Below are 21,660 nucleotides of genomic sequence, written 5' to 3'. Positions count from 1 at the left end.
GAGCTGGAGGCTCCTCCTGTTGACCCCTTTTCCAGAATAAAAAAGACAAAGCATGTTTGCTTAGAAACAGTGGATTTCTTGCTTAGAAGCAAGATACCACTGAGTAAACTTATCCAAGAAAATTTTTTTTCTCAAATATTGTGTAGGGTGGCCCTTGGAGGATTTTCTTGGCTTGAGGAAGGGCCTAGAGTCCATTGCCTGAGTGTCCAGATGTTTGAGTCCTTGGACAGGGGTCACCACACTGCCAGACTTACTTCCCACACCCTTCTACAAATGCTTCTCAGTACAGGCACATTTCTAAGGGCTCTAATAACACTAACTTCTCCAACCTTCATTACAACCTCTGAGGTTGTTACTATTATTATCCCAAGAAGAGGTAGATGAGGACACACAAGCAAAAAACAGAAGGTTTAGTTACTTGTCTAAGTCATCCGGGAATAAGTGAAAGAGTCCTTATTTGAACCCAGGCTTCATGGCGGAGAGACTGTGCTCTTGGCTACTACACTATGTCACCTCTCTACAAGGGATTCACACAAACTCCTTCCTGAGCATAACTGATACTATTCATAGCCTGAGAAGAACTGCCAGGTCTAAATGGGAACACTCAAAGGAAAGAAGAATCGAGTTAAGTGTTCTGACTTCCTTCTGCATTGTCTCCAGCCAAGGCCCTCAGCTGAGGCTGGGGAAGAGGCATGGAGAGACCTCCCAGGGAACTCCATGGGAAACCTTAAGTTCCTGATGCAGACTTCACGTCCCCACTGTCTGTCCTCAGCTAACTGATCCTCAGGTGACCATTTCTCAGTTTGAATCTCATAAGGGAAAAATTCCTTGCATTGCATGACTGGTATTCAGTACCATTTCACCCTTAGTGTCTCTGTACATAAACCAAGATGAAATTATTTTTCAGGCTTTCACTTTCCGACAAATTTGCTAGAAATAGAGAGCACACTCCTATGGAAGCCTTTTCTAAACTCACTGTTTATTAAGGTTTTCTCTTCCTGTTTTATTGCTCCTCCCTCCGCTTGCCCTTCCTGTGAATTCCATATGAACTGAACTCATTTCAGAGTCTTTCCCATACTCCCCACATCCATAAGCTGTGAGACCTTTAGTAAGTTTTGGTTAAGTTTTTCCCCTCCCTAGGAATTTTCTCAGTTCACATAAAATTTCTAATTTATTGGCAAAAAAAATGTGACATAATATCTTATTGTTTTAATGTCTGTAGCATTTGTAACATAAAACTTTAGAAATTTGCTGAGACTTCAACTAAAAGGGAATTTTTTCAAACTGTTGCAACAGGGAGTTTTAAAGGGAATGTCTCATCAAACTTGAGGAATGAAAGCGGTTTTATAGGGGAAAGAAACAAAAGCAGCACTGAACACTGCGATTTGGGTGGGTTTTGGTCAGGTCAGTATTGCAATCTTACAGAAATTAGTTTTACTTCCTGATTTGGCTCATTGTGCCTGTTACATCCTGTTCCCGGAATTGTTGACTCAGGAATTTAGGAGTGAGCTATTCTCTCAGAATAGCAGAGAGCAAGGAGGTCACTGTATATTCAGAGAAGAAAAATTTACAGTTCTCTGCATTCCCCCTTTTTATTCCTGACTTTGGTTATTCATGCTTTCTTTTTTTCATGATCAGTCTCACCAGATTTGAAACAGACATTTGGCTCTGTTCTCTATATTTTTCTATTTTGTTTTTTTCTGCTCTTTATTACTTCCTTATTTTAACTTTCATTAGGATTTATTTTGATTGTTCTACTTTTTGAGATGTTGCTTTGGTGATTACCAGGTTTTCTGATTTTCTGAAATATCTTTCTAGGCTGTAAATTTCTCTCTAAGCACTGCCTAAGCAATATCCCTCTGCTTTTGATATGTAGTATTTTCATTGTCCTTCAGTTGAAAATACTTTCTTCTTTGAACCATGATTTTAAAGTGTATTTGTAAATTTCTGAATATAATAGACATGTTCTAGTTATTTTTTATTATTACTTTCTAATTTAATTTCAATTATTTAAATTTTGTTGAGATTTACTTTATGGTCCAGCATATATGTCAACCCCACCCACCCCCAGCTTTATTGGAATATAATTGACACATGCCATTGTGTAGATCAATTTTTGAAAATGTTTCATGTGTTCTTGACAAAAAATATGCATCCTTGATACACTGGTGCATAGTTCCATGCATATGTGTTAGAATGCTTGTTAATCTTATTGTTTAAATCTGTGTCTTTACCAATTTGTAGTCTGCTTGTCCTATTAACTAAAGAGAGGTGAAAAAAAATCTCTCATCATGAGTGTGGATTTTATATTTCTCCTTTGAGTTCTACATATTTATTAGGTAGATACTAACTTATAACTGTTCTATCTTCCCAGTGTTTTTTCTTCCCTGAAAATTTGTCTTAATGTAACACCTCCCTTTATCTCTAGGAATGGTTTGTGCCTTGAAGTCCCTGTTCCATCTAATATTAGTAGAGCTACACCAGTTTTCTACTGGCTTCATATAACTTCTTTCCATTCTTTTACTTTCAGACTTTGTGTCCTTATATTTGAGTCTTTTGTAAGCAGCAACATAGTGGGGTTTTGTACTTTCGCCCTATGTGCTATGGTCTATATGTTTGTGTTTCCCAAAAATTCACAGGTTGGAACCCTAATACACAGTGTAATGGTGTTAGGAGGTGGGGGCCTTTGGGGGGTGATTAGGTCATCGGGGTGGGGCCCTCATGAATGGGACTAGTGTTCTTATAAGAGACCCCACCTGACTCCCCAGCCCCTTCTGCCATGTGAGGATGCAACAAGAAGTCTGCAACCCTGAAGAAAGCCTTGACCCAACAATGCTGATCTCCAATCACTCTGGACTTCCAGCCTCCTAAACTTGAGAATTAACATTTTTGTGGTTTAAAAGCCACGCAGTCTGTGGTACTTTGTTATAGCAGCCCGAACAGACACTGTCTGACAATCTTTGTCATTTAGTGAAATTAAATTAAATGTAAATATTGGTATTTTGTGGAAGATTTACCATCTTCTTTTGGTCTTTTTTTTAAACATCTTTATTGGAATATAATTGCTTTACAATGGTGTGTTGGTTTCTGCTTTATAACAAAGTGAATCAGTTATACATATACATATGCTCCCACATCTCTTCCCTCTTGCGTCTCCCTCCCTCCCACCCTCCCTATCCCACCCCTCTAGGTGGTCACAAACCACTCAGCTGATCTCCCTGTGCTATGCGGCTGCTTCCCACCAGCTATCTATTTTACGTTTGGTAGTGTATATATGTCCAGGCCACTCTCACTTTGTCACAGCTTACCCTTCCCCCTCCCCCATATCCTCAAGTCCATTCTCTAGTAGGTCTGTGTCTTTATTCCTGTCTTACCCCTAGGTTCTTCATGACTTTTTCTTCTTAGATTCCATATATATGTGTTAGTATACGGTATTTTTCTCTTTCTGACTTACTTCACTCTGTATGACAGACTCTAGGTCCATCCACCTCACTACAAATAACTCAATTTCAATTATTTTTATGGCTGAGTAATATTCCATTGTATATATGTGCCACATCTTCTTTATCCATTCATCCGATGATGGACACTTAGCTTGCTTCCATGTCCTGGCTATTGTAAATAGAGCTGCAATGAACATTTTGGTACATGTCTCTTTGAATTATGGTTTTCTCAGGGTATATGCCCAGTAGTGTCACCCTTCTTTTTAAATTTACCTTTTTGCTTAAAATATTCTACTAGTATTGAAATCTGTTGTATTTTTATGATTCCTCTAGATTTTACAATATTCACGAAAGTAACCAAAACCTTCACCCTAATACCGCAATCCTTTTTACTCTCTCTTATTTATCAGTCTTGTCTGGTATTTTAAGCCTATCTTAACAACTCTACATTTTTATTGTTTGGTATAAAATGTTGTTACATTTGCTCACATATTTTGTTCTTTCTTTTTGCATCTCAAAACCCCACCTGGGATCACTTTCCTTCTATATTAAAGTGCATTCTTTAAAATTTCCTTTAGTGAGGGTCAGCAGGGAATGAATGAAACAAATTGTCTTAAAATGTGCTTATTTTGTCCTCATTCACAAGAGGTATCTTCATCAGGTATAAAATTCTAGGTTGACAGTTATTTTCTACCTTTATACTGACATTTTCATTCCACTCATTTGGCTTCCATTGTTGCTGTTGAGAAGTCTGTTCCTTTGAAGGTAATTTTTAAATCTTTGGCTGTTAATTTTTTTTCTTTGATTTCCTGCAGTTGCACTATGATGCACATAGATATAACTTTGTAAATTTATCCTATTTGTGTTCTTTGAGCTTTTAAATCTATAGACCTGTTATTTTTCATCAGTTCTGGAATATCCTCAGCCCAATTACCTTTGTCCCTTTTCTTCTGTCTTTGCCTTCTAAGACTGTGGTTAAATATATGTTAAAACTTCCTAGTGAGACCATCCCATCTTTCTATGTTTTCCCATATTTCTCTATATCCATGCTGCATTCTGGATAACTTCAAACCTATCTTTCAGCTCACCAATTCTCATTCCTCCTGTTTCACCATCTGTTGCCAAATACATCTTTAAATATTTTAAGCAGTCGTTTTCACAAACGCACCCAATAATTCTAATGTGACATCTGCGTGAGTCTGTTTTTCTGCTGGTTTCCAGTCATGCTGCCTTTTTCCTTATATGCCTGATTATCTTTGACTGCTTGCTGACTATTTCCCCTGAAAAATTGTTACCTGAGGTCTAAATTGAAGGAGTCCTCTTCTGAGGAAGTTTTATTTGCTTCTGCCAGGCCTCAGGTTGTGTTTACCTGGGTTGTAAGGGTTGGTCAGGGACCACAAATTGTCAGGATGTTCTCTTTTTCTTCAATCCTATTGCTATACTCAGTAACGAGGTCAGTCTCTAAGGTACCCTGGGGATGGGGAGGGGGATGGGTCTAGATTTGGATTTTTTGTCCTGAGGGTGTAGTACTCTGGGAACCCAGTTTAACTTTAGAAAAGTCACCTATAAGATTCATCATCTTGGGTGAACCTGGCCCTATCATCCTTCTCTCTCTCTCTCACTCTGTGGCTGGTGAAATGGTGCCTAACGCTGCATCATCAACACAGTCTGTGGCCTAAGCTGCTTTGGTGTTCACCTCTGATGACGAGATCCCATCTTAAAACAGCTCTACCTGTTTAAACTGCAGTCTTTTCAGCCTCCATGTTCTTTTAAGGGGAAGGGAGGGCACACCACCTGCATTTTAAAAAACAGGTGGGAAACTGATCCAAAGAACCTAGACTACCTTCACCAGAAACAAAGTACTGTCTCATCTTTTCAACATCATTTTTTCTTTTCTAGACTTTGAGATTTTCCAGTCCAGATTTTTAGATTTATATACTTTGTTTCTATCCTTCTAGTGCTTGCCCATGACATTTTACCATATTTAACTCAACAAAATCTAGAGTTAAACAGCATCTTTACCCTCCTCCTAAATAATACAAGCACTTTAGCCTGCTTTCACACAGATGTCCCAGCTTCCAATTTACCTACTATTGTCCAATATTCCAATTCTACTTATCTTTTAGCCTTGAGAATTAGACATGGCATTTTAAAAAACACAGTGTTTCAATTTACCTACACCTTGGCAATTTTATTTTTCTTCTTGCATGTCAGACGTCCTCTGGGAGGTGGTGGTGGCTGGTGGTCCCTAAACTAGCTCAAGTCCTGAGGTGGGCTTGAACAGATGCAGCTGCACCAGCTCACTGGATCTGTTCTTCACAGTCTGCCTGGAGTGGCTGGACACCTGAAGACCCCTCCTCATCTGGGATCAGTCCAAGCACTACATATCTGGCCCTAGGTAGACTGTGGGCCCATTTTCCATGTGTCCAAGTCAATGGAGGCTGTAATAGGAACATGAGCACCAGGAGGTGCTCAGTGGGCTGGGGCACTCAGAATCCCCATTCCTGTGGTAGCTGTCTTCTCCCTTGTTATTTAACCTGTGTCTCTTTCAAAAGTAGGTGATGCATTAGGTCCACATGGAGCTCATGTAGATGAGTGTGTGTGTGAGGGGATTGGGGACTTCAAGCCACAGGCACACCAACAGCCCAGGCCACATGGAAACCTTAAGTAACCTGATCATCTAAAACAGTTAGAGCTGGCCCTATATTCAGCCAATGAAAAGATTGGTCGATGCTCAGTGACTATTGGGAATCAATACTCCATGGCCTCTTTCCTTTCTGCCCACTGTACACCAGAACTGCCAGGGACTAGCCACTCTGGACAATGCATGAGCATTTCCAACGCTCCCTTTGATCAGGCCATCCTATTTTTCCCATTCTTCTCTTAAAAGGACCCAACTCAACATCCTGCTCAGATGTCATCAGTGCCTCCCTTCCCAGTAGGTGGAAGTCACTTTCCTTGGAAAGCCCCCAGTTTAGTTCAGCATCCATTAGGGTGGCTTTGCTGTGGTCTCTCTCCTCTATCTACTCCTGCTTCCTAGTACCTAGGACAATGGATGCGCCTAGCAGATCCTCAACAAGGATTTGCTGAATAAACTAATACAAGTCTGTGGATAGGGTCAGGTTTGCCAGTGCTGCATGTAGAGAAGGACAAAGAGCAAGTGTGGTCATGACATTTCAAAGTGGAATTGAGTGGCGGAAATGCTCTTTCCCTCTCCTTTTTCTACAACCATCCCTCCCCCACCTCCACCCTCCTCCATCAAAACTTACCTTGTTTGGAGGCAAAGTGAAAGAAATACTTCTAAAAAGAGGCATGGAAACTGTATGTATGGAAACAGGAATCCTAGAGAGAATCAGAAAACTATCTGACCAGAGACTATTCTCTTGTAAAGAGTGGATTTTGGAGCCAGAGAGACCTGACTTACAACTCGGTCTCTACTGATAAGCCCCATGTGGAGTATTCTCAGACAGGTTACTTAATTCTCAGAAGACTCGCTTTTCACTCTTCGAGTTACCTAGTTAATAGTCTTATACATAGTTAACAATATTTTGTTAAATTCTATCTGTTCCCAAGAGAACTGTTTCTATGTTGTGACTCCTCACTCACACAGCCTGTCCACTCCCAGGGGTTATGATCCAGCCCTAGTATGAGGATTAATCCAATTTGCACTTCTCCTGGTGGAGGCACAACCTAATTTCTCATGAAATGTGAGCTACTAGCCCTGTGGGATGAGTCCTCTGGGCACTCCTTGGTTTGGATCTGGTATAACTTACCCCCCAAAGATAAGAAACACAAATGGCTCTCTCTGTATGATACTCCACCTAAAGTATGTCACAGCCTGTTTACTTTTGAAGAATTCCTTTATTGGAGTTTCACCTTACCTTGCCACAACTATCTGGCTCTTCATGGCCGAGAGTGAGCCCTGAATAAAGTATTCACAACATTTTACAACAGACAATACACACACGCAGTGCATGGAATCTTTACAGTAACACAATCAAACATTTAACAGGATTAAGAAGCATGAATTTCCTCCTATTCCTCCATTACTGGTAGCTACTTAGCTTTTTAGCTCTTGCAATAAAATGCTCTCCTTCTCATCATTCCTATTCATAGGAATCCCTGAATCAATTCTTTTTGTGTAAGGTACAAAGTCATGTTGAAGATGTGTTCCATTAGTTATTGAATGTGCTGAATTTCTGTCCATGGTAGAACTCTTCATTTGTAGCATAATGTGTGAGGTTTTCACTTATCACACATTCATCATTCATTGAGAGGGTTCCTTTGAAAATTTTTAAAGTTTCACCCATTCAATAATGTATAGCACAACATTACAACAGTCCAATCAACTTGAATTTATTTATGAGTGACTCTCTCCCATCTCCTGTTAGATTTATAAGTCTACACTTTTTACATTTCCTGCAATGAAATCCAAATTTTGTTTCAGAAGTTGTCATCACTCCCAGCAAATCAGTTAAATCCAAGTTATTCTTCATGATCACTACGATATTAATTTATATTCCCTGAAGCCTGCCTCTCCCTGAATTTGCCTACTGGAGGTCCTTCTTGAATCTTTTCCACTGACCAATGGTGATTGGAATTCAAAGCTATACCTGAATTTCTTACATTTCTATTCACATAATTTACCCAAATAAGAACTTTCTGATGGTGACTATGGGACTTCTAATTGAAGTCTTTTTCTCATCTGTGTCTTTTATGTCCAGAAACACCTACTTATTTTGAAGGTTTTCTCATATTCCGTAACTTTGATAGGTTTTATCCCCAGTACGAACTATTTTATATTCCATAAGGGCTCAACTACTTTGACACTGGAACCTTCCTTGCTGGCTATGATTGAAAATCACAGAGAAAAAAATTACTCATGGTTTCACTTATACTATGTAAATTATAAGCCATGAACAAGGACCTCAGACACTCTTATACTCATAAGATTTTTCTTCCATTTGGGTTCTCTAATGCTAGATAAGCTCTGCCTCCTACAGAGACATGCTCATCCTGGTCCCATCCAGAGCATTCCCTCCCTCGTGAGTTCTCTTCTGTGATGCGCTACTATGACTTCCCATATTTGTCACATTTAAAGATTCCTCCCCAATATGGGTTCTTTTATGCTTGGTGAGATTTGATCTGATATTGAAAGCCTTTCCACACTCGTTACATTGGTATGGCTTCTTTCCACTGTGGATCCTTTTGTGTTGGTCAAGGACTGATCTGTAATTGAAGGATTTCCCACACTCACAATTATACGGCTGCTGCCCACTGTGGACACCTTTATGGTTGATAAGACTTGAGTGTGAGATGTATGCCTTCCCACACTCATCACATCTATAGGGTTTCTCACCTGTGTGGATCCTTCTATGCACTGTGAGGCCTGAGCTGTTCCTGAATGCCTTCCCACACCTATCGCACACATAGGGTTTTTCCCCTGTATGGATCCTTTTGTGTTGAGAAAGGAGAGAGCTGTAACTAAAAGATTTCCCACACTCAACACATTTGAAGGGTTTTTCCCCAAGATGGACTCTTTTATGGCTTATAAGAGTTCTGCTTGAGAAAAAAGCTTTTCCACATTCATCACATGTGTAGGGTGTCTTGCCAGGGTGGGTACTTTTATGGTTAATAAGGCTTGAGTGTGAGATGTACGCTTTTCCACACACGTCACATTCATAGGGCTTCTCACCAGTATGGATTCTTTTATGCACTTTAAGGCTTGAGTTGTTTCTGAAGACCTTCTCACACCTGTCACACTCATAAGGTTTCTCTCTAGTGTGGACCCTTCTGTGTTGAGAAAGGAGTGAGGTGTAATTAAAAGATTTCTCACACACATCGCATTTGTAGGGCTTCTCCCCAAGATGAATTTTTTTGTGATTTATAAGGGTTCGGTATGTGATGAAGGCTTTTTCACACTCATCACACTTATAGGGCTTTTCCCCAGGGTGTACACTTTTATGATTTATAAGGCTTGAGAGTGAGATGTAGGCTTTCCCACATTCGTCACATTTGTAAGGTCTCTCCCCAGTGTGGATTCGTTTATGTACTTTAAGACCTGAATTATTTCTGAAGGCTTTTCCACACTCATCACACCCAAAGGGTTTCTCCCTTGTATGAATCCTTTTATGCTGTTCAAGGGCAGAGCTGTAATTGAAGGATTTCTCACAATAACTACATTTATAGGGCTTCTCCCCAAGATGGATTCCTTTGTGATTTTTAAGGCTAGAGCGTGAGATATAGGCTTTTCCACACACATCACACTTATATGGTTTTTCCCCAGTATGAAGCCGCCTGTGGACTTTGAGTCCTGAATTGTTTCTGAAAGTTTTTCCACACACATCACATATATAAGGTCTCTCTCCAGTGTGAATCGTTTTATGCTGAAGAAGAAGTGAGTTATAACTGAATGATTTTCCACACTCCTTACATTCATGGGCTTTCTTCCCAGGGTGAATGCTTTTATGAACTGCAAGGCCTGAGCTATAGCTGAATGCTTTGCCACAGACATCACATTTGTAAGGTTTCTCTCCTGTGTGGATCCTTTTATGCACTATAAGGCCTGAGCTGTTCCTGAAGGCCTTTCCACATTCATCACATTCATAAGGTTTCTCTCCAGTGTGGATGACTTTATGCTGAATGAGGAGAGAGCTATAATTAAATGATTTCTCACACTCATCACATTTATAAGGTTTATCTCCAAAGTGGATGCTTTTATGATTTAGAAGTGTTCTGCAAGTAATGAAGGCCTTCCCACACTCATCACATTCATAGGGCTTCTCCCCTGTGTGAATCCTTTTGTGGACTCTAAGGCCAGAGCTATTACTGAAGGTTTTCCCACAGATGTCACATTCATAGGGCTTCTCACCTGTGTGGATCCTTTTGTGGACTCTGAGACCAGAGCTGTTCCTGAAGGCCTTCCCACACTCACCACATTCATAGGGCTTCTCCCCAGTGTGGATCCTTTTATGCTGGTCCAAAACAGAGCTATAATTGAAGGATTTTCCACACTCATCACACTTACAGTTCTTTTCCCCAGAATGGGTGCTTTTGTGGTTTATAAGGCTGGAGTAGGACATGTAGGCTTTCCCACATTCCTCACACTTGTACGGCTTCTCCCCAGTATGGATCCGCTTGTGGACTCGAAGGCTCGAGCTGCTCCGGAAAGTCCCCCCACAGTCATCACACTCATAGCGTTTTTCACCAGTGTGCATAATTTTATGTTGAACAAGTCGGGAATTATATTTGAAGGATTTCCCACAGTCATCACATTTATGTGATTTCTTAACAGCACTGGTTTTCTGCTGTAGAATGGGATGAGAGTTTCCATTAATGCTCTCCACACATTTGCCTTGTTCACTGCTTTTCTGTTCTATACAGACAGGCTGGTGTGTAACATGTTTTGAGCTCAGATGTAAGCTTTTCTCAGATGCCTCATCTTCCTGTTCTGTCTTTATATTTGCTGTATTCTTGGTTTTGCCAATCTTTTCCCTGATGCCACTTTTGTCTTCCTTCATTCTTTTTCCCTCAGGCTTTTCCATCTGATTCTCTACCTTGCTATCCCAATCACAAGTTTCACCAACCTTAGATTTCTGCATATGATCCTTGTGAAGACCTTCCACTTTTGGCCACACAGATTCTGCATTTCCAATATTTTCACACTTTTCAGTTGATTCCTCATCCTCAGTGCCCCTCGTCTTCAAATGTGACACTAAACCAAGAAAATGAAAATGATACCTTCACTTTAGAAGAAACTGAAGGAATTATATCCAAATTCACTTATTCACTCAACAAATGTTTATTGACTACATGCTGTGTGATAGGTACCATTTTTAACTGCTGGGGATACAGTGGTGGACATGCCAAAATTTCTGTCCCTGTGGAGCTAATGCTAAAATGCTAGAGCCCTGGATTGTCAATGGAACAGAGAGCTTTTCTATTCTTGCATAACAGCTTAGCATGAAGCCAAGTTGAAACGGGTTGGAATGACGCACAGAACCAAAGGCAACATTGATCAATTTCTGAAAAATGCCACCTAGTCTTGGAAAAACAAACAGTGGGTAGAAGTAATTTCTGAAAAACAGGAGACTGAAAGAGTAGTAAAACAAAAGCCAAGAAGACATAATCAGCAGAGGGCAGGCAAGCAAAACTAAAGGAGAAATCAATACATGTGTAGAGGTATTGGGGAATTGGTTATGAAATCATGAGGACAGTCATGTCAGACATGAGAAGGAAAACAAGCTGCTGCTGCCTGTCGTTGGTGTGGCCCTCCTAGATTTCCCTTCCAAGGAAAACACTGACCCTGGAGAGCAGTTAGTCAGGGAGGAACTCTATATGGAAGAACACACTCTGGCTTGCCAGGCAGAGGCTTTCACTCCTACTTTATGAACAGGCTAACTGCAGTCAGAGCATATCAAAGATCAGAAGCTAAAACACAAACCATCAAGCAAAGGATAGTAATACTGCCTAGGTTCAAATACCTAGCTGTATGACCTGTATGAAAGGTATTTAACCTCTTTATGCCACAGTTTCCTCATCTGTAAAATGAGGGCAACAGAACTGTTTTGAGTATTACATTAAATAAATAACATATATAAGGTATGGAGAACAATGCCAGTCACTTGGGTAGTTCTATATGCTATACCATCTACTTTATTATTTAATCAAGGTCAGGTTACTGGATCAGGGCTAGAACCTGAGGATAAACCACAGGACTCAGGAAAGGTAAACCCCTTCTCAAAGCAGATTTTAGGGCCCAGGCAGTGACTCTCTGTTCCCCTGAAGGCACTCTACACACAGCTGGCACTCCATCAGCATCCACCTGCTAAAAGACTAACTCTTGAGAACAAAAGAAACACTTCTAAACTAGTTGTTCCCCAACTTTAGACATTTGTGATTAGACTTAGTTAAAATTCAGACTTTCCCTCTTACCCTGGGTATCAGACCCTCTTGGCTGGTACTCTGTAGTTCTACTTAGAAACTATATGTGAACATGTGACGAGAAAGCAAGGGCACTAAAAGTAAGATATATACTCTGGAGTAGACACATATAAAGAATCACACTCATGATCGAACTTATTCTCATGGGATTGGAATGATGGACTCTGAATGAAAATGTACAGAACAGGAGGAGCTAGAAACCCAGAATATCACCAGGAAGATAAAACAAAGAATCACTCAGTAGACATTTTAAAAAGGTGGTTCATCTGAGAAAGCTTCACAAAATGACTATTAAGTAATATTAGGTAAGAGATCATTAGAAGTCACTGAGGAATGCTGGCATGACCTAGTTCCTTGCTCCCTTTCTTTACTTCCTTGGGCAGAGCAGTCCATGCCATTTAAAATGTGAGTGCTACTGGGTGGGCAGTGGAATTCCAGACCATCAACAGCAACACACCTTTCATCTGAATCCTGCTCCCATCACATCAGGGACCCTGCTCCATCCATTCCCTTTGGCCTTGGCCCCTCCACCTCTACTCACCCTCAGCCCCGAGAAGAGAAAGATGTTCAAGTTTCTACAGCCATAAAACTAATCCCCTAAAACTGCCAGGGAAACACACAAAATTTGTCAGGGGGAAAAAAAGAAAAGGAAGAGCTACAAGGGAGGAGAACTAACCATACTAGATATCTAAATATGCCAAAAGGCTGCTATAACTAAAACAGTGTGGTATTGGTATATAAATAAACAGAATAGAATAAAAATTCAGAATAATCCCAATTACACATAGAAATCAAGTATATGATAAAGATGGTATATCAAATTATTGAGGCAAAAACGGTATTTTTAATAGTGTTGGAACAAGTATAAAGCCATTTGGAAAAAAATAAAATTAGATCTATTCTTTACACCATTCACAGGAATAAACTCCAAATGTAGCAGATCTCTAAATATTAAAAACACTATACAAATGCTAGAAGAAAACATGGGCGAATGCCTTCATAACCTAAGTATAGAGAAAGTTTTCTATGACCCAGATGCAATAAATGAAAAGATTAATAAATTGGACTATATAGAAATAAAAGTAAAATTGTATGGCAAAAATACCATAAGCAAAATCAACACATAAATAACAAGGTGGAAGAAAATATTTGCAACATACATCATATATAAGTGCTTATATAAGTGATATCTCTAATATACAAAGAATTTTTAAAAGTTGAAGAAAAAGAGACTAAAAATCCTACAGAAAAATGGGCAAAAGACATGAAGACAATTCACAAAAAGAAAAACTAAAATGGCCCTTAAACATGTTTTCAATTTCACTCGTAATAAGAGAAATGCAAATAAGAACTATACAAAGATCCCCTTTCTCATCTATCAGATTGGCAAATATTCAAAAACTTAACAATATGCTCTGGGGGTGAGGCTGTGGGGAAACACGCATTCTCATCCATTACTGGGAATGCAAACTGGCATAACCCCTGTTGAAGGAAATTTGCCAATGTCTACACAACTATTATGCATTATTCTCTAATCGAGAAATCCCATCTAGGAATTCAAACCAAAGATACACTTCCAACAATACAAAAGTATATATGCACAAAGTTACTCATCGTAGCCTTATTTTTAATTACAAAATTTGGAAAACTACCTACACGTCCATGCACAGAAGACTGGTTAAATAAACTACAGCACATATACACGCTGGAGAACTAAAAAAGAATGAGGAACATTTCTATAAGTTGATAGGAAGCAATTTCCATGATAGGTTGTAAAGTGAAAAAAAGCATATATGCTACATTCTACGTAAGAAAATAAAAAAAAAAACCAAGCATACAACTGCTTATCTTTTCAGTAATGAGAGAATCCACAGAACAGTGAAGCCTGTTACCTATAAGGGGTAGGGCGGGGGAACAGAACAGAAGGGAGAGGGGAGAGAGATGCTCAGAGTACAGCTTTTTGTATAGTCTTTACTCATGGAAGCATGATCATGTTCTGCAGATTCAAAGAATAAAATTAAATCAGTGAGAAAATGGGAAAGTGAAACCAGAAAGTGAACAGAAACAAATTAACTCATTTGTGTTTCACATGAATACCATAACAAGAAGGAAACAAAAAGAAACAAAGAACTAACCCATGTCACTTGGGTACATAGTATGTGACTATACTATATACTCTCAGTCTTGGGAAGGCTGGAGGGGGAAGTGGGGAAGGGCTGCAAACAATCCTTTTTAGCAGGTTTGCTTTCTGTAGTGGAATGGGCAAAGCAATTCACAAACAATTTTAGATCTATTATGAGACTGAGTAAATGTGTTGATTTAGTTGAGAGCCAGGGCCCTCCTGGAGGAAGAAGGAATATAAAAATATGGAACAGGGGAAGATAAGAAAGAACCCTTTGTGGACAAATTGGAGGTACTGGTGTAAACTCATGATTTCTAAATTATATATAAATGTGCACATCATATAAATGTATAGTCACATGTATTTAAATTTGTATGTATACATGTGTAAATGTACATATATTCTCTAGCTCTGTCTGCTGACAGCTAAGAAGCAAAAATACCTGAGTTAACGAGCACACATCTAGCACCTTGTTCTGTGTCTCTACTACCATAATCTAGTAAAAGGAAGCAGGAGGATTCCAGGCTGGGGGCAGGATAGGTACAAAAGGAGCTGAGACATCCTGTTACGCCAGCAAATAAGGAGATGCTTAAAACAAAAGAAAAATGTGGGCACAAGATCTAGCTTCAACATCGAATTTAGGCTCCATAATTATGTAAAGAATTGTAAGCCATTGAAAATAGGATTTCATGAGTCCATACAGGCACACATAGGGGAGAAAGGGAGGCCTCTTGCTGAGAGCAGAATGCCAGGGCTGGTTGATAAATGTGGAGGGAGTAGTAGAGTTGCAAGAAAAAACTCAGCATTCTGCAACTATCAAGGTAAAGACTGGATCAGGGGAGAATTATCAATGGATTCTAAATCTAGGGGGAAATTCTGACAAGGAGCAGGATATATGCATGGTCTTAAAATATTCCCCCATAGACCACAAGGGGTAAAATAGTAATTACACAGTGGAGAGTCTTGGCTAGGGGTCTTAAGTTAATATTGCCAGTGGGGGCAGATAAACATCATGTGCTTCCAGAAGTGATGCTCTGAGAAGGACACATCACCTATAAGAATGCATTACCTGAAATGAAACAAGGAAACATCAGGTAGATCAGATAAATCCAAAATAAAGAACATTCTACTAAAAGCTATTTGTATTCTTCAAAAATGTCATTTTCATAAAAGACAAAGAAAGGCTACAAAAATGTTCCATATGAAAGAAGGCTGCAGAGATTTGACCACAAATTCAATACCTGACCTCACCTGGATATGTAGTGAAGGGACAAGCTTTATAAAAAATAATCGTGCCAACTGATGGAACTGGAGTATGTATGATAAGTTAGGCAAAAGTAATATCAAATTTAAATTTATTCAAGTTGACAATTATACTGTAGTTATGCAAGAGAATATCCCTATAAATATACACTGAAGTGTTTAGGGATAAAGGGCCATGCATGATGTATGTAAGTTACCCTCAAATGGTTTAGGAAAAAAATAGATAGATAGATAGACAGATGGATAGATATGCATGAAAGAGCAAGAGAGAGAAGACAAAATGAAGTAGAATGTTAACCACAGGTAAATGAGTAAAGGGTATTTTTTTCACTATTCTTACTCTTGAAATTTTTCTATATATTTGAAATTATTTCCAAATAAAAAGTTTTAAAATGTCAAAATGTAAATTTAAAATTCTCTCAATTATATCTTCCCCTCCAGGTACTGCTTTCGCCATCCTGTCTCCTGTTCACAGTTGTGTCTTGGAAAAGTGGTCTTCACGTCCCGTCTCCCCTCATGCCTCATCTATTTAATCTGAATTCTTCCACTCAGACCATGCTGCATTAGCTTCTTCAGGGCCAGGTGCTGACTCCCCCTCCTGCTAGCCCTTGGATGTTCCTGGCTCCCTGTTCCATCTTGAACCTCTCCTCTTGTGACTCTACATGCTCTCCCTGGGCAGTCCCATATATATGCGTGGCTCCTACAAGCTGTCTTGTAGAACCTCAACTCTGGCCCACACTCCTCTCTTCAATTATAGAGCCTCATGTCCACCGTCTCGGGCACTTCTCTTTCCCCCGCCACTCCACATCCAAAAGACCGCTTAAGACCAGCTGATTCCACTGCCTACACAGTTCTCATGTCACCACCCCAACTCCATTCCCACTGCTAGGCTAGGGCCTTAGTTTAAGCCCTCCTAAATTCCCTTCTGAATTCCTGCCATATTCTCCCTACCTTCGTTCTTATCCCTTTCCAATTCTCTTCCAATAACTGTCAAGAATTTTGTAAAATGCACACGTGAACACTCCCCAGTGGGTGTTCCCAGGCTACCTAGTGTGCTTGAAGCCTTCTGCATCTGGCCAGCTGCAATGACTTGCTAAACACCAAAGGGGCCATGCTAATTCACCCCTTGCTGACACCACACTTACTAATGCTTGACCCAGATGGACCCTTTCCCCTCTCTCTGACAGGCTAATTCTCAGTTCCCTTCATGTCCTCTCGGATTCCTTGTTTGGTTGGCTGCTGACTGGCCGGGTCTACATGAAATCACAAATACTTCACTGTTTACCTCTCTAACCTAGGCAGACTCCAGGAGTCTCCCTGTTCTAGCCCTGCTTAACCTCCTCTGTTTGGGTGGAAGCAGAGTTTCCCATCATCTGACTGTAATTCATCCAATCCCCTTATAATGACAAATCAAAACAGAGCAATATAAATGTGTAGCTTCATTGAAAACAGATGGTTTGCAATGAAATTCATATTAATCAATACTAAGACTAAGAAAAGTTCAGTCAAAAACACAGGCAGAAAAGCACTAAAACATAATGATGGTATTAGAAGTGGGAAGTCTGTGGGAGATACTTAGGTTACGAGAGTGGAGCCTTCATGAATGGGATTAGTGTTCTTAGAAAAGAGATACCACAGAGACCCCTTGGGGCCTTGGTCTTGGACTTCCCAGCACCCAGAACTATGTAAAATAAATTTGTTGTTTATAAGCCACTTAGTCTGTGGTATTTTGTTATAGCAGCCCACAAGGACTAAGACAGCTGCTAAATTGTAAAGACAGTCAAGAGAATAACAAAATATTAAGTTAACCTTACAAACAATACTGAAGATACATTCTAGTATCTCAGTTATCTCTGCGACTGAGTGTTTCCCAGCAAACTTATATAATGATCCATATCCTACTTTTCTCTCCAGCCACTGGGCTAGTCCTAGGGACACAGAGATGGATAAAACAAGTCCTGGCCAATAAGGACTTGCAAACTAGTATGAGAGTCTGGCAGGAAAACAACCAACACACGATAAAAATGGCAGACACTAGTCATGGATGAGGGAAGAAGGGGTAGGGATAGACTCTGCTTCAAAGAACTAGGAAGAGCTTCAAGAAGAGAGGAATAGTTCTAACAGAGGGAAGAGCAGGTGCAAAGGGGCTGGTGTCCACCACCCTCTGGACATCTGGAACAGAAGCTGGCAGGCACAGCTGGATAAGTGGGCAAAAATAAGGGCTGCACCAGGCCCTGCCCATCATACTAAGGAGTCCAGACTTGATCCCGAGGGGTTTTAGGCAAAGAGGGACAAACTCGGATATGCATTTTGAAAGATCACTTATTCGATCAAATCAGGAGTTAGTAAAGGGCCAGACAGAAAACATTTTAGGTTTTGTTGGCCACATACAACTCTATTACTTGTTTTTCTTTTCCTTTTTTTCTCTTTGCTTTGCATTTTAACATCCCTTAAAAAATGTAAAAACCATTCTCAGCTTGCAGGCCATACAAAAACAGACCACAGACCCAGAAGTCTACCAATTTCTGTTAGATAAAATCAAGGAATCAGAATTAATTTAGGATGGTATGAGATAATGGCACTGTGGCCATTATCTTTTTTTTTTTTTAAGACTAAAGTATGCTAGGATAAAATGGCATGATGTCTGGAATTTCCTTTAAAATACTTCAACAAAGAAAAATGAAAAAGGGAAAAGGGAAACAAATGTAGCCAAATCCTAATAATTGTTGAATCTGAGTGATGGATGTATGGAGTTCACTGTACTATTCTACTTTCCTGTAATGTTTACATTTTTTCATAATATAAAATTAAAAGAAATACAGATCACTCATACTAGTTGCAATGGGAGAATGGATGGGGGGCTGGGGGAGAACTGAGTCCTGCAGTCTAGAAGGAGGTTATTATAATCCAATCAAGACTGATGTGGTGGCTAGCTCATGTGTCCCCTATGACACAAGAAAGGAATCACTCCAAAAGCACAACTCCTGCATAGAGAGAGGGACAGACAGGTTTAATTTCTTAAAAGTTCTCAAAGCTGATGATGGGGAACTCCTCTCTAATCAGTTTTCAACAGAGAGAGAACTGGTTACATCCTAATAACCTAGTTACATCAGTTAAAAGTTTCACCCACAGAAAGCCATCCACTCCTTCCAAATTACACATGACCCACACCTCTGGGCAAATGTGTGCTTCATGTTGTTCATATTCTACCACCAATGCCTAGAAAAGAACATGCAGATAGTAAGAATCTGTTTGTAATTCTTACTATCCTTGCCCAGGAGAGTCAGGAGCCACTTCTCAAGAGAGTAGACAACTCACAAGAGAGGAACTGTGGCTCACTCTGGTTGAAAATTCCTGCCTTAACAACAGACTTCAATAAGCAACAGGTGCAACACCTGCAGCTACCGTGGATTTTCAGAGTACCAACCATATTCCACAAATCAATCTACCATGTGAATTATGTCTTAAGTTCTTGGATATTATACTGGACTTGGAGGTGACCAGAGAAAGAAAAAGAGAAAATAAGAGGGAATGTGAGGGCAAAATGCTTACCAACTCAGAAGACAAAAGTGGGAGTATGGGACAAATGAAAGATGAGACTAAGGAGTGAGAAAAGTGATATGCAGATGGAAAGAGAGAGTACGATTTGTGACTTAGTTATTGCATTAAGCTTACGAGTATCAGAATTGTAATTGGTTAACGTAAGTTGGTTCTACTGCTTAATCCTTATGATTAAAGGTGATTTTTCCTTAAAGTAAAGAATGAAATAGAGCAGCCTCAAACTTGGTAGGGGAGAAGAGATTTCTAGTCATCCTAAGGAATAAGGTAAGAAAAGGAGATTTTCTGAAGCTAAAGGGGCAAAGACTGGCTTGAAGACAGTCATTAATAGATGGTTGATTAGGCTACTGTAAGGCTAAGTATCATAAACACAAGTCTCAGGAGAGAAAAGCTACTTGGTTTAATTTGTTCTTTAAACACTCTACATGACTTATGATAATAATGTATTGACATATTTAACAATCTACCAATAACGGGCAGAGTTAATGTAAAACTAAATTTTTTTATCATTGTTAATCCCTTCTTTAAAAACCCTTGCTCAGATAAGCCCTGGTACAATGTCCCCGGGTGTGCCATTGTTTGATGTAACAAAGAAACTGGAAACAACGCAAATGGCCTGAATAGATCTAAAAAATTACAGGACATCCAAAACATCCAAACAATGTCCAGTCCAATACCACAGCAATGTATTAAAAAAAAAAAAAAAAGGCTCTTTGTGTTCTGATGACCTCTAACATAGATTTACCAAAAGAAGCAAGGGGCAGAACTCTGAACAGTACCTTACCACCTGTGTAAAAAAAGGAGGAACTAACTACATTCAAATCTGCCAGTGTTTGCATAAAGAAACTCTGGGAAGATACACTCAAATGACCTAACAAATGTGGTTGGTTATCTACTGGGGTTGGGCCTAGGCAGACGGTTGGGCAGAAGAAAACCTTTTCACTGACATCTTTTCATATTTTTAATATCTGAACCATATGAATACATTACATAGTCAAAAACTTATTTAAGAAAAAATCCTCGTGCTTTCAAAAAGAAAACACTCCTGGTGGCCTCCTAGTCCAAAAGTCTTAGAGCAGCACACCCAGCCCCGGCATTCCCCATTCCTAATTCACATCCCCACGCCTGGGCTCCCACAGGCTGTCCCCAGGTCTAGGAGCCCCCTCGACCTTCTTCTCCCTGGGACCTAGTCAATTCCTTCTCATCTTGAGAGAGGCAGCTACAGGCAGCCTGATCCCCTGTCTGTAAAACAGGTGAGCTCCCCTAGGGCGAAGGCCGAGAAGCGCCTCCCAGCAGCTCGATCCATACCTGCGGTAAGAGTCTCTCAACATCACTGCCCCATCAAAGAAAAATAAAGGTGTGTGTGGGGGGGGTCCCTCCAACTCTTGTATTCACTCTCAAATCCCAAGGCCAAACTGAACTGCCACAGGGGCTTATTTTAGAGCACTAATTTTCAGGGTTCCCCTCCCGCCCGAAACAGCAGCGAAGAGTTGAAAAACACGGGTGCGAGGCCCCAGCCCTTCTGCACGCACCGGGCAGCCCCAACCCGGCGCTGACCCGCTCGGACAGCCGGAGGTGGGGCGCGCAAGGAGCCCATTATATTCCAGGGGCGCGCCCTAAACCCCTCGGCCGGCCCGAAATCTTCCCTCCCCTCCACTTCCCCGAACGCGCTTCCTGATGTACGTGTGGGGAAGGGGCGCGCTTCCTCCCGGATCCCGCCCGAGACCCGAGGGGTAGCTAAGACCCTGCCAAGAAGGGAAGGGCGTGGCAGGCTAGGGCCGGGGGCGGGAGCCCGGGCGGCCTCGGACTCACGTACTGGCTGTGGGGGCACCGCGGGAGCCCGGCCGCCGGCGGGACAAAAGCGCTGACGGCCCGGCCGGAATAACTCACGCCGGCTCTGGGGCACTTCCGAGTCCTCTCTGGGAGGTTGGAGGACTGACTCGATGATAGTTCCCGTTTCGGGCACGTGACCCGAGGTGCTTCGCGACTGCGTGGGCGCAGAGGGAGTGTTGTTCCTTTACTATCAAGATAAATCCAGTGCTCGTTGTGGCGCGAGCAGGGGCGAACTGGCGAAGCTCCAGTTTTCAAGGACTTTACGTTCTGGGATGGGGCAGACAATAAAGCAAATAAGTGGCTCGGTAGAATAAACACCCGAAGACCTCTATTTAAACGTAATTTGTTACAAAGTGAGGCTGCGTGGGCGACCCCGGGAGGGAGGAATGAGGGCAGAGGAGAGGGCGGGGACTGGGGCCCCTGAGGGTCTTAACAGGGGTGGCGCGGCGGCTGGAGAGCTCTTGCCCTCAGAGCGAAGCGAAGCGCTCCCGGACGGGC

At 40.9% G+C, this 21,660-nt stretch overlaps 2 protein-coding genes across 2 annotated transcripts in view; both read right to left on the bottom strand.

Annotated features, from left to right (window-relative positions):
• The window catches only part of MGAT1 (alpha-1,3-mannosyl-glycoprotein 2-beta-N-acetylglucosaminyltransferase), a 65,431-nt gene extending 54,312 nt beyond the window's left edge, over window positions 1-11,119 (bottom strand). Inside the window, exon 1 of the mRNA XM_060093768.1 lies at window positions 11,030-11,119. The gene's annotated coding sequence lies outside the window, so the exon portion shown is untranslated. The remainder of the gene's footprint in view (window positions 1-11,029) is intronic.
• ZFP62 (ZFP62 zinc finger protein) lies at window positions 7,316-21,226 on the bottom strand. Its single transcript, XM_060093744.1, has 2 exons — window positions 21,146-21,226; window positions 7,316-11,157 (listed from the first exon to the last, which is right to left on the bottom strand). Coding segments are annotated over exons 1-2 (2,718 nt in total). The 5' UTR covers window positions 21,147-21,226; the 3' UTR covers window positions 7,316-8,440.
• Between the last annotated feature and the right edge of the window lie 434 nt (window positions 21,227-21,660).

The sequence above is a fragment of the Mesoplodon densirostris genome, chromosome 3 (genome assembly GCF_025265405.1).
Source record: "Mesoplodon densirostris isolate mMesDen1 chromosome 3, mMesDen1 primary haplotype, whole genome shotgun sequence".
Classification (NCBI taxonomy): domain Eukaryota; kingdom Metazoa; phylum Chordata; class Mammalia; order Artiodactyla; family Ziphiidae; genus Mesoplodon; species Mesoplodon densirostris.
Note: the sequence above shows the minus strand (reverse complement) of the source record. Positions and strands in the feature narration are given on the sequence as shown.